Here is a 13551-nt window from a genome sequence, read left to right as displayed (position 1 = left end):
CACTGGGAAGCACGCCCAAAACACCAAGACAGGGGCCCCTACGAGAGTTCATTGATCACTCGGGGCTATGTTACCCGGCATTGCCAAACCGCACCGCCTCTCCTCTTTTTTGTGCGTTATTTCCGCACCAACACTTGTATCATCAGCACATAACTTGTATTACCCCTAAACAATACTCAAACTTACTTATTTATTGATATTAGTCAGCCACGGGTGGGGCTATCGTGTGCCTCGTAACACGATGATATATATTTTTTTTTCTTTCGGTCGGTTTTCCTCGCAACAAAATGCCCACGTTCGGGCGAGGAAAACCCGTGGATGCCGAACCAAACTAAACACCTATGGAGGACTGACGGCTCTCCCCTCTTTCTCCACTCACTTCGCCGGAGTAAAACACAGGCGCTGGAAAGGAGGGGATTGGTGGGAGCGACATTCAGTGGTTCTCATGCTCGATGTCATATCCAACGGCTCGAGTCACTGTCTCTGTTACTCTCGGCATTCTCTTTATTTTTTTTTACAGTTAGAGTACATTTCACCGAGGCAAACACCGTTTATAACATGTTTATGTCTGCTATTACTGCGACCTCAAATGAGTCTCCATAATTTCATTAGAAAAATTAGTCAATAATCTGTGACGAGTGATTGATTGGCCAGTTGGAGATATCCCTCTGCATTTCCAGCCTAAGTACTGGGACGAGGAATCGCAATGATGCAGTTGATCGACCAATGGGCGGATTCATTCGTATTGGTGGTTTTTAGGGTTTTTTTTAATATGAATCATGTAATGTGATGACAAGTAAGCGGTTCTCGATTTTACGTCAGCGCAGCCGCAATCACAGTACATTATGAAGGATGCACTCCTTGGGAATTAGCATCGAAGGCCACAGAGATATATTCAAGACAAGACTGGAATGGCCAGAGGTCTTTCGGTGGTAGGCCCCAACCGCCCAATCAGGTACTATGGGATTTAGGTATGTACCGAGAACTTTGGCAATGCACAACACTCGGTCGCAGTAGGTAATAGTGGCTGGAGTCAACGTGAATCACCAGAGAAACTCGATATTACACTGGCAATCGCTGCAGGGAACTTGTAAAAATGTTGGAGTTTTTTTGCAGCCCCAGAGAGAATTGAGTGGCGGAAAAGGGCCACGCCCTTTTTCCCCTTTTATCGGAGAAACGTTTATGTATGGATTATTATCGCTAATGGGTGTATGTGACTGTGGGATTATGATTTTGGAGATTTTTAGATCTGCTTCGACAGGATTGCAAGTCGGTTATCATTAATCGCAGGTACTAATGCTGAATAATTTAACACCATCATTGGATCGAAGTAATGATTCAAGGCTTGGAGGTAATCCGAGGTAAGGGAAATTGTTCGATGCACGAGGTGCATCAAGAATTCATTGATATGAATTTTAATTTACTGCCTGACTGTTCGTTCTTGGTCGACCGAGATTAATCAGCTCAGAGATTTGTTCTTTGTGAAAATTATTCGTGACGCTCACATTCTTGTTTTATCAACTGAGATTCCGCTATCTCCCTCAAGTTCAAATATATTTACCAACTAACTTTGGATTTAAGATAAGCCTGGAAGAATGGTCAACGTGATATTTCCAGGAGGCAGGAAATTTATATCTCTAGTTTTTTTATTTATTTATAGATTGCCCAAAATTTATAAACCCCGTAGACAAGAGTCAGCTCATTTACGTAAGAAGACTCGCTTCGTTAATCGTATCGACAACTATCGCGAATTTATCTCTTTACTTTGACGGAAAATTCACGTAAGACACTATCGTCCTTGTCCTTTTCTGGCTGTACGACATATGAAAACTCGATCAATAATTAACTGGCTTTAATGAAATTTAATCAGCCAAAAGAAGGACTAATAGCAAAGAGCGAAAGAGATTGCACTTAGTTCATTTATTTTGATTTTTTTCTCGGGCTAAAATATGAGTCTACTTACTATTCCGTTTCCTGGTATATACACTAGTGGCTCACCGTCCAACTTGAGCTCCTGTGCAATATAAACGTTGAAGTCAAATAATTTTTTTTAGATGAAAATTTATCACGCAAAGTGCAGCGAGCAGTCTAAATGAGTGTTTCATTCCTTTTAATCATCTAATTGACAAAGTAGCGCGAGTCCCCGTTTTATCCAGTGACTCACGGGTAATTTGGTATCAAGCATAATCATTAAGACGTAATTAGTCGAATGGCCAGTTGTTTTGAGGGTGCCAAACCTCGCGGATGTTATGTACAATGGACACTCGTATCGTGTTCCTATCTCAATGAAAGTTGCTTCTGTCGGCTTGAACCACACAATAGGCAGTGAATCCCAGAGGACTTTTGGGTAACTCTCGGTTAGATGCATTTTACCAATGTCCCATCTCCCACCTGACAGGTACATTCCATAGACGTAGACACCGTCTTGTGGTGATTCGTCTGATTGATAGGCTCCGATTATCTATTTTTGTTGTGATAATCAACATATCAGATATCATTCAATCAGTCTTCTACGCTCCGTTGGGTAAAATTACAAACCTCAAAATCAAAGTCAAGCTTGTCAATGGAAATTTTATATTTCCTCGCGTAATTTTGCATTGCACCGGTGAGAAAAGCATGCACGAAGGAGAAGCCGGAAATCCAGAAGGTCGAGGGCTTTCCGTTTGTCAACCAGACTTGGAAAAAATCAAGTCGCTTCAGGAAGTCGCTGATGAAGCTTGACAGGGGCTTCAGAGTGGGGTAGGCACTGGCTTTAATCCACGTGGGTGGGATTTTTCCATTCATCATATTTTGAGAGAGGATCTGAGTAAGTGAGACAGCGAAAGGGACATAATTCTTGAGATTTCGTGGCAAACGGATTTTTTCCTAGTTTATTCGAGCAATAACCATTCTCGCGATGTCACTACTGATTTTTTTTCTCTATCATTGTTCCTTCAACTTTTCTAAGATAGCCGGGCACTTAATAGCAATATGATATAATTATTGAAAATTATCGTTGTATTACTCTACCTCTAATTCTGGTGTCATGACAATTATTCCCTGAACCGCCTTCTCCAGCATCTGCAGTGATCCTCGCATCATCCTCAAGAGGGTATTGTACCGTTCCATCTCCTGGATTAAAACCGTATTCATGGATTCCATGTAAGACACTGGGTACTTTTTCTGCGCTTCCTCGATGTCAAAAAGCTGCGGTAGACGATTGTAAATGTCCCTCTTCATTGTCAATAATAATTCATCCTGTTTCGACGTGTCTCCCACCGTCACAGTTCCCTGAATTTTTAACATGGATTCGAAAAATGTTTTCGACACCTCCAAATCCCTTGTGATACCGGCATTCATGTGGAGTCCGAACACTTCTGGGGGTGGATTCATAGGGATCTCCTCGATTTGTCTTATGTAATCACGATAACCAAGCCTGGTTTCGACAACAATATCATTAAACATCAATCTCGTAAATAGTTTTTTATGAATAAAAATTTCAATAGCAATCCTATGGTATTTCTTTTTTGTAAAATTTTTTGCACGTGCGACGACAGTGTGGACTGTAATAACACAAGTTAGAAATTATTTTTTTTACGAACGCCATTGGACATGACGTTTATGATTCTACTTTTTCCCACGCCTGTGCATCATAAAAAGTATTACGACACTTTTTACGTAAAATCACTGGCCTATAGAATGATTGCCTGTGTAGTTGAGTGGTTTTACAATAATAGTTCTTTCTCCCGTTTTAAAGAATTTTGTTCTCGTTTCAGAAATGAAAGATTCTATCGCTGAAATTGGCGATTGAATAATAAATAATAAATGAATAAAATTAGTACGAAAATTACCTTCTGGGCAATGTATATTCACTCCCCCTGTCGGAGAAGCTATAATTGATATCCTCGATGACCTTCATGTTATAAAAATCCAATAAAATCGTATTAAGACATCGCCTATCCCTGTCATCTGTAACCCTCCCTCCGTAATTGCACTCTCCGGTGAGATACTTGATGGCTTTGAAAGGAACCTGCTGAGACTCATTGATAAAAATTTGCAGCTGCTGAACGGAAATTTGAAAGTCAGATTCGTTAAATCCATATCGTATATTCCAGCCTTGTGGCCCATAATTTCTTCTCTCTTGAACTAGAGCATGAAAGAAACAGAGACCATAAAGTAGCCTTGTGAATATCTTCTCCCTCCCCGGGCAGCCTTCAAAGAATTCTGGATTTTTAACTGGTTCTGATGTGTAAGATCTCATGAGATTCTGTTGCAAACCGGTTGGTGGTTCGTTGGTCATCTTAACACCACTTTGCAGTACAGAGATGGGAAATTTATCGGAGGGATAGCTCGTTAACCAGAGGCGAAAGTTTATGGAGGTATTGGTCAGATCGAAATTTTCACAAATTTTCTCAAGGATCGGCATCCAGGAAACGGCTAAATGACAATTCTGAAGGCAAATCCACGAGCCGGTGCTTTGCGCGTGTTCAATCATTCTCTTGGCGATGGGGCCTTGTCCTTGACCCAGAGATATCGAGGTGAATCTCGAAGTGTAATCCATGTTTTCGGCGAAATTCGATAAAGCCCCCATAGGATCGGAACCAGTGGATAAGATAAATATCAGGGGAACTAGGCAGTTCGAGTCTGCATAGGATTTAGACAAATCGAAGCTCGGGGGGATGACGAATTTTCTCCCCATTCCTTTCTCGACGAATTGAATCACTTTCAGTGTTATTTTGTCCGGTCTCAGCATCCTCAGGACGATTAATTTCTGAAATTCTGATAAAACTTTTTCTGGTATCTGTTCTATTCTATCAGACATTTACGCAGATATATTATTGCCCGAAAAAAATTATTTCTATTGAATTTCTTTTGTCCCGAGTTCCTCAACGAAATTTCTTACAAGAATTACCTGTTAAGGTTGACTCCCAGGGCTCTGGATATTGTGATTTTTCAGGAGCCACACAGTCGTAGAGTTGTTTCCAGTCGTTGATATCTGCTTGAAAGCTTTTGGAAAAGTTTGAGAAGGGTGGAAGTTGTCCCACCCTCGTTATTTCCTCCCACGATTTATCGGGAAGCCAATCAGCCGCTGGATTTTCCAGAGTTTTACCAACCACAATGCCCCCAGATAGAAAGAACATCAGCTCAGTTTTTTCTATTTTCTGTTCCGCTAGTAAAATAGTCGTATATAACAGAAATGAATAGAGAACTTTGTCTTTTTCCAGAAGCGATCTACAGACATTTTGGTAAAGATTGTAAGTAAATGTGTCACGGAGAAACATCAATCGTTGTTCAAGAATTTTACTCTTGTTTGCTGTTTCTATGGACATGATGTAGAGGTTGATGAACCATGAGAGAGAATATTGGTACATGGGATCGATGCTGGGGAGATCAGTAACAGTGTAGTATAATGAGGAACTGTGTTTCGCTATTGGTCTGTAACTCTGGCGGAAGACCTCGATTTTTTTCTCCGTACGTTTTGCAGCTTCTTGTTTCTTCATTATATCGGTTGAAAGAATTTTCGAAGAGTCGAGAATTTCAATGGCCTCCTCATCATCGAGAATTGTAGCACCGGATGTGGCTAGTGTCTTCAGGATGCTGTCTTCGACTCCTTTAAGTGCTTTTCGATTCGCTGCCCCTTCGACGATCAGGAACTCTCGCTTTTTTTGCAAGTCTGGACGCTCTTTTGCCACAACTATTCCCAGCAACTGGTCCTCCAAGCCGTCGATTGTCAACGCAAAGTTTATTAGGGTGACCTTGTTGAACACTTCGGGGAGATAGTGGGGGTTACGATACTTGGTGGTTATATAGAGGCGAAATCTCTCGTCGTATTGAATTGTTTTTTCACCGAGGGTGATGTACAGCCCACCAAAAACTTTGTATGTGTTCTTTGTGAGTATTGGATCGAGAGGGGGATCGAGATCTTCTGCGATGTTTTCGATTAAAATTGGCTTTCCTGAGGAGTATCAAAGTATCAGATTATTTTTCCAATTGACATTTGTTTAACACGTAGGAACAAGAGAAGATTACCAAATTCAACGCATTGCTCCATAATGTCCATATAATTCTTATCTGTCAACTTGACAACTTCCAATTCACTCGCCCTCTCCATATTTCTAATCCACTTGTTCGCCTGGCTCTGCGGGTCAATAAATAAACTCCATCTCTTGGAGTTATCCATCACAATAGCATTCTCAGTGGAGAAACTATCCCTAGGCAAACCATATATATTCCACGAGTTGATTTTAATCTCAGATCCTAGTACTGCAACAAAGTTGAACTCCTCGGAGCAGGGGATCTTGAGATTTTGTACGTAAACTTTCCACTTATTCACATATTCCACTCGGTAGGAAGTTATGAATGGTCCGAGATAGGCAATGATACCACAGGAGATGAGAATATCCCCTGGTAGTGTGTCATACGCCCTTTGAAGGCTCTCTGCAGAGCTCAACCACCGGTCCTTCTCACCTCCCAGACCATTAATGAGTTTCTCAGCTCTAGCCAGTTGATTTCTGCAGGTGATTACTTGTGTCTCCAGGGCTATTTTCTTTTCAATTGTTTTGTCAAGATCGTCTCTCAGTAATGCTAATTTTTCATTCAAATCTTCCAACATTTGTCGTTGTTCCGCCAAAAAAATCATTGTTTCTTCGTAATCTTTTTCCGCGGAAACGAGTGCTGCCTTCTTTGGAGCTACTTCCCGGGCAACTTTATCATAGAGAACCATAGCTCTCACCCACTTACAGAGACCCTCAGCTGCTGAGGAGGCTTTAGCCACGATCTTCGGATCGAAACTCTCGTTTGACAAATATGTCTTTTTTATGGTCTGATTAGGAAGGAAAAGAAGGAATGCATAAATGGATGGATCGAGGAGACTGGTGACTCATGTGACTAGATGGCATAATCAGCCGAAAATAATTAATATTTACCTGTATGGTCTCGATCGGTATACTCTCCTTATCATAATTCTTCAAATTCTCCAAAAATTTGATGTCACTGAGAATTCTCTGAGCAGCCTTCCAATAATCCAATTTTGCTTTTCCCGTACTGCTATCCAAAACTTTATCAGGTTGAACATTCATCATAACACAAACAGCAGCCATAACGAGCTTAACAGTCTCCGGTGGGTTCTTCATGGTTTTCACCATTGCAATATCAGCGGGTTTGAGTGTATCAAGTGCAGCAATAGCTTCATTCAATACAGGCAGAGCCTCCTGCAGATCAGCTTCACACTCAGCCTTCAAAGCTCCGGCAACACGAGCCTGAATATTGGCAGCATCTTCATCCTTCTTGACCTTGATGGTTGCCTTTTCCACAACCAGATTCTCCCTTTCAATTTTGTTCATTGTATCAGCAGTCAACTTGGCCGATGTCTCGAGCTCCGGTCTGAGTGCAACAAGAGTTATCTTCATTTTCGATATCTGCTCAGCGGCAAAAGCCAATTTACTCAATCCCCCAAGATATCGATTCCTAGCCAGTGTCAATTCCTCCTGCTTCTCATTCATCAGCTCCGCATAACTTCTTATCAAATCGAGAAAAGCCGCAGACGTTACGTAAGTCTTCCGTCCCTTTGTCTGATAAAAATCTTGACTCATTTCCTTAGCGCATACATGAAAATACTTGCACGCAACCACAGCATTCACTTTCACAGCCTCATCGACATTGATGTGGGTAGTGAAACGTATAGCAACCTGTTCTAGGGCATCCTCTGGCCATATTTCGAACCAGTCTATGGTGCAACAATTTACGAGACTGGGATACATCCTCAAACGCGTTCTGAATGAGTCGCCAATGGGGCTGAAGCACAGCATTAAGTGTAACTTCTCTTTGCACTGGTTGACGAAAAATGATAAAACAGATAAAACGGAGATGTCCAAGTTACGGTTTCCACCTTGTGCTGCCAGACGACACATTTCGATGACCTCCTGTCGTTCCTCAATTGTGAAAAGATTGGGGACCTCGCCGGAGTTGAGGAGACTATCGATATCACTGAGAAATGCCTCCTCTTTTATTTGCCCCTCTGTTATGAGGAAGACTAAGTCCTTTTGGACACCTCCTGAGCGCTTTAAAACCCCTTTAATGTCGTCTCGCCATTCGTTGATGCCATATGCACTTCCTATTTCCGGCTGAAAGAGACCACAAGCCGCCATGTTGGATGCCAACCTGGTTAACGATTGTCGACCGGAACCCCCAACTCCAACCATTAATAAACTTCCTCCTGGGATTGCAAGAATCCTGCAGACTCTCGCCAAATGCTCTAGTGCATATCGAAATAAGACGATATCCATCTTGTTCCTGTGGGTCGTGTTGTAATCGTCAAGACTCAGCATAGCAACGGTCTTGAACTCATCCATGGAAGGCACCTCCTCGTACCGTTTGTCCTCTTGTATCGCATCTAGATCCATAAAATTACCAAATATCAAATTCTGAAGACTGATTTCATTAATCTGATCATTGTCCTTCGGTAAATCTTGAAAAATAACTTCGAAATTGTCCCTCATGATTCTCTGAACAGTATCCTTCATCTGTTTGAACAACCAGTGCCTATCCGACTGTTCGATTAATCGATCTCCAAAAACTCTCAATATCTCGTGAACCCAGAGTTTCGTGAAAGTCGTTTTAGACTCCACAGACTCTTTCTTGATCATCGCACATCCTCTGATGACCCTGGAGAAGTCTCGGAGATTGAAAAGATAGTGAGACTTTGCGGGAGTTGGTCTCAAGAATTCGCTGGCATTTTTGAAGACGTCCAACGTGGCATTTACCAGGCTGACAATCGTTGACATAACATCCGTCGCAAAGCCATTCCGTTTGAGTCCGACCAGCGCGAGATTCGTGAAGATCTTGGTGACGCTGTCCTCAGAGAAGTTATTGATCGAGTATAAGTTGAAGTGTCGAAGGAACCGATGATAGATCTCCTGCCTGCTACCCCCAGGAGGTCCCATAGCACAGACAAACATCGTGTCGAAGATCAATAGCTTCTCGGGTTCTTTCAGCTCATACCAATAATCGTGGTCAAACACTTGGCGAAGGAGTTCAATGGCTGGTTGTGCCCCGTACACCTCCTTCGTCGGCATATTGACATCGTCGATGAAGACGACACACTGGGTTCCAACTAGGGGCCCGAACTGTCCCTTTCTCCTCTTGTAGAGCTTGGAAATTACGAGCTCTTGAGCATTTGCCGCTGATGTTTTCGCTGTGAAGGTGATCAGGTTGGGCAGATAGAGCTCCTCTTCCAATTTATTCATCATGATATCTTGGATGTAAAAACTTTTCCCAGTTCCTGTTTCTCCGTAAAGAAGAAAGCGCTTACGGTGTCTGATGTGTTTCAAGAAGAGACTTTGATATTTCACAGTGTCAATGGTGGGAATTATCATCTGTCCAATGCTCGCAGTTTCAATGATCTTCTCCATTCTTGCAGCATCGCCAAAGTTCTTCCACGCCCCTTTACCCTTGAACGTGTAGAAGTTGTCGTGAATTAATCCTTCAGTGGGTAATGCAATTAGAGATTCAACGATACTCTCCGGTATCGGAAGCTCCTCGACTTGATTTTTCCACAGAGAAATGCAGAAGTCATTGAATTTTTCGAGAGAATCGGCATCTAGAGCCCCTCCGATTCCCCAGACAATGGCCAGCATCATTGCCGCCTGGATCCAAAACTCAATATTCGATTCGTAGTCGTCAGACTCTTCTACTGCATCGTCTATGTACATCTTGAAGAGATTGGTCGTTGACACGACTTGGTTTATCTGCCCGGAGAACAAGGAAATCCTACATTTCTTCCTGACGAACTCTAGGGATGGTTCGATCAGCCAATTAAACAGATCTTTCATTATTCCCATTTGACGGGGCTCCGCCCATTTGACGTCGAGTGTGTTGTACCAGGATTCAACGAAGGGCCTCCAACCAATGACATGAGGCTCGATGTAGATCATACCACAGCGAGAAACTGTCGCGGGTGAAGCTTGCAGGAGGTCCATCGCTTCGAAGATCATCGACATGACGTTGGTCATCTGCATGACCTCTCCAGACGTCAAACAGAGCTTCTTATTGTCATCCAACACAGTATTGAGATTCTCGATCCAGACAGCATCAACGGGTCCATCGAAGATCAGCCATTTTCTAGAGAGAGATTCATCAGAACAGTATCTTCTAAAGGCGACAGCGCAGATCCCATCCGTCCACTCCGAAGAAACTGGATCGAACTGCCCATACAATTGCCCCATCGTTATAGATTTCGGGTTGACAGTTGTGAAGATGGTTGTTGCTCCACTGCCGTCTCCCCACTCTTCCATGAGAGTCAATGCGTCAGCGAGGATGTGTAAGACTGAAGTTTTACCACCAAAGGGATCACCCACCAGCATGAATCCATGTCTGACGATCATCATTTCATAGGTTTGAATAATCTTCAGGAGAAATGCATCAACTGGCTGGAGATTTTTTCTCTCTGCTGCCATTGTCACTGCTCTTATCAGGACATCGTAACTCGGTGATGGCAGTTCAACTCCTGGGAAGAGATCGGAGATAATGCCTTCGAATAAAGGAACGTCGTGGGACAGGAACTTTGGAAGGTTGACATCAATTATTGAACGCAGAAGAAGGACTAGTTCGTCTTCGTCTGGATACTTCAGCTTAACATTCTGCGCTGCTGTCAGGACAGTCTTCACGGCTCTCATTCCGTAGTCGTAATGCGATTGCGAGGACAATTGTTCCGAGCAGAGTTTGTAGGTTGTGACAATCTTGACTGAGAGGACTCGAGCAGTGCTGAAGCCAGAAGAATACAGGAATATCTCTCCTATCATTGCGTAGTCCGGCACCATCATGGCGACTGTTCTGAAGAGTACTTTGAGGTTGTCAGGGAGTTCAGATCGTCCTGCGTAGCCGGGGTTCATGGTGATGCAAACGTAGACGGCGGGATTCAACCGGAGTTCGGTTCCCTCGAAGATGAAGGTGTCCAAGTGCCCTCGCACCGCCTGAATAATGCAGAGAATCTGTTGGGCTACGACAGACAGTACCTCCAACTCGATTCGATTGAACTCGTCGAAGCAGGCCCAAGCTCCACAAGAAGCCAGACCCTTGAAGAATTTTCCCATGTTCTTATAATCAAGACCGTCGGAACAGTTGAATACTACGCACTGCACTGCTATTGCTCGACCTAAGTCTTTAGTTGTTTCGGTTTTTCCTGTTCCTGCGGGCCCCTCTGGGGCCCCATTCAGGTGGAGGGAGTAGGCTCCAATCAGGGTTCGATAGCATCTAATTGAGTGGTTGCATGGGATAAACAATAATTTTTATTCCCATACGAAATATTTCAGACAGAGAATTTTGTTGTTTTTTTTTAGTTTACCTATCAGTTAAAGGAGTAATCACCAGCCTCGGACAATTCCCAAGGTACTCATAAGCATACGGTACAGTCGCATTAATAATCCTCACTAAAGCATCATCCTCCCAATAATATCTCAACTGCGCAAGCCACTCAAAGTCTGTCTCATCAATGATCTCCTTATCGATCAATAACTTGACTACGTCTTGGGCATGGACGTCTATGGTAATGAGAGCATTGAGGGTCGTGCGATTCTGCTTGGTCAGCTGGCCTGTCGCAAACATTTCCCGACTCAATTTCATATCTACTTAATGAATTGGAAACGTACCTTTCACGAGATTCACCATGTCAAAGATCTGCGCTCTCAATTTTTTATACAAACTCTCGAGATTCGTCAAGGTGTGAGTCATCAAGCAATTCTGCACCTCCATGCTCCAATAAATCTGCGAGACACAGATGATAACTTGTCCGGGCCAGATGAGAACCCATTGAACCCTCTCATTAGTCTCGTAATCAAAATAACTCATCATAATCTCATGTCGTATCGATTTCACCATCTGCTCCTCGACTTGAATGAGCCACCGTTCGACGCAGCCCCTCGCAGCACTGGTGGATATCATCTCCTGGAACTGTACTTCTTCCTTATCATCACTAGACATGGATAAAATTTCCAATTGGTCATTGAATCCTAATTTGGCAATTCCCTCGAAACATTTCTTCAGGTGTGGCTGCACTCTCAGAGGATCTTTCGTCTCAGACAGGATCTCCAGCATATCATCATTACTCAGGAAGAAGAATCGAGGGAAGAAGAGTCGCTTTTTTTCTAGATAATTAGCGACACCATCGTTGACCTTTTCCATCAACTCATTGGCGTGCTTCAAGGCTTCGCACAAACCCACTGATCCTGCAGTCTCTTTAACTAGTGGTTCTTTGGCGACAGCAGCCATAGCACTGCGAAAGGTGGCATTTACCTCTTGGAACATAACTCCCTCTTCAGGTAACTGGGCGACGATGTCCTTGCTTGAAAATATCGGGAGAAGGTACATCCACTGCACCTGAACGTTCGTCCATTCATTAATGGTACTCTGAATCCTCAAGAGAAGATCATAAAACAACTTGACTTGTTGTTCTATGGGTTTCACAAAGGCCGAGCCCCGCATCACTTGAATTTTTATGATGTGCTCCTCCAAAAGAGCCTGAATGTCATCGAGTTGAGTGAGAATTGCAACTCCAGTGTCTTTGTAAGGAGTTGTCGTGAAGAAAACATCATCCCAGTCGTGTTTTATCTTACCCAATAGGTCCTGAAGAGCGAGTTCTTTAGTCGCACTGTTACTGATCGCTTCGTACTGGTCCATATTATCAATCAAGTTCATATTTATAATTTTCCTGAGGGTTGTGCCAGCATCAGGAGTGATATCAACTCCCGCAACTGAGGACATTTCGTCCCAGTGATGCTGCCGAAGGGCAGGATTACAGAAGCAGAGGGCCTGAGGCACGTACTGCTTGAACCACTTGATCGTTTCTATCAACTGGTAACACAGAGTCATTGGTGCTGGATATTGATAGGGATCCGGATCATCCACAGCCCCGGCAAATGTGTACGGATAGCCCATGGCTATCTGCATCTTTATTTTAGTTCGATAAGCTTTTGATTGTTTGTTGAAGTCGGTAAAGTAATCTGTTGTACGGCTTTCAATGGTATTGGCGTCTAGATACTCGAACGGTCCGTCCAACCAGACTCCAAGATCTCTTTGCCACTGGAGTGCACGGTATATCAGACTGTAGTAGGGGAGAATGATGTCTTTAAGCTCTTGTATGCGAGGGTAGAACGTTTGGGGGAACTTGAAGAGTGCTTCTTCGGAATTTATCCACTGCACCTCAGCGTCCATACGATCAAAGTTACGAACAATACCTCGCAGGTTTTCTATATAGGGGCGGATTCGGGTCGCATCGTCCATATCATCGAGAATTGTCAGCCTACGCGTATAATTCTTCAAAATAATTATAAGTAGTTAATAATGATAATTATTGACAGATGGAGATGTAATTTGCCTTGGAAACATGGCTTCAACTTGAGCATTTAATGCAGCAATCCTCGCCTGCAGCCTCTCCTCCAACTCAAATTTTTTTTGCTCGAACATGGAACTGTTTTGTTCGAATACGGGTTTTATTCGGGTCATCCAATTAACGGTGTCATTATTCAATTCAATGTGGTCCTGATCCAACGCTGTCATCTCGAGCAAAGTGGCCATCAT

At 43.2% G+C, this 13551-nt stretch overlaps 1 protein-coding gene across 1 annotated transcript; it reads right to left on the bottom strand.

The window, feature by feature from the left end:
• Positions 1-496: 496 nt before the first annotated feature.
• LOC135164052 (dynein axonemal heavy chain 7) lies at positions 497-13254 on the bottom strand. Its single transcript, XM_064124045.1, has 9 exons — positions 11625-13254; positions 11321-11567; positions 6906-11229; positions 6010-6802; positions 4892-5935; positions 3831-4758; positions 3010-3415; positions 2539-2802; positions 497-2461 (listed from the first exon to the last, which is right to left on the bottom strand). Exons 1-9 carry the CDS (start codon positions 13252-13254, stop codon positions 2111-2113), a joined length of 9987 nt encoding a protein of 3328 aa, XP_063980115.1. The 3' UTR covers positions 497-2110.
• Positions 13255-13551: the final 297 nt, after the last annotated feature.

Source organism: Diachasmimorpha longicaudata, chromosome 6 (assembly GCF_034640455.1).
Source record: "Diachasmimorpha longicaudata isolate KC_UGA_2023 chromosome 6, iyDiaLong2, whole genome shotgun sequence".
Classification (NCBI taxonomy): domain Eukaryota; kingdom Metazoa; phylum Arthropoda; class Insecta; order Hymenoptera; family Braconidae; genus Diachasmimorpha; species Diachasmimorpha longicaudata.
Note: the sequence above shows the minus strand (reverse complement) of the source record. Positions and strands in the feature narration are given on the sequence as shown.

Excerpts from the sequence above, each read along its gene's own strand:
- LOC135164052 (XM_064124045.1), bottom strand. The coding sequence starts at position 13,254 with ATGGACGATGCGACCCGAATCCGCCCCTATATAGAAAACCTGCGAGGT. Across the intron at positions 5,936-6,009 it reads GGAGCAATGCGTTGAATTTG|GAAAGCCAATTTTAATCGAA; the intron begins GTAATCTTCTCT and ends GATACTCCTCAG. Across the intron at positions 2,462-2,538 it reads AGCTTGACTTTGATTTTGAG|ATAATCGGAGCCTATCAATC; the intron begins GTTTGTAATTTT and ends CAACAAAAATAG.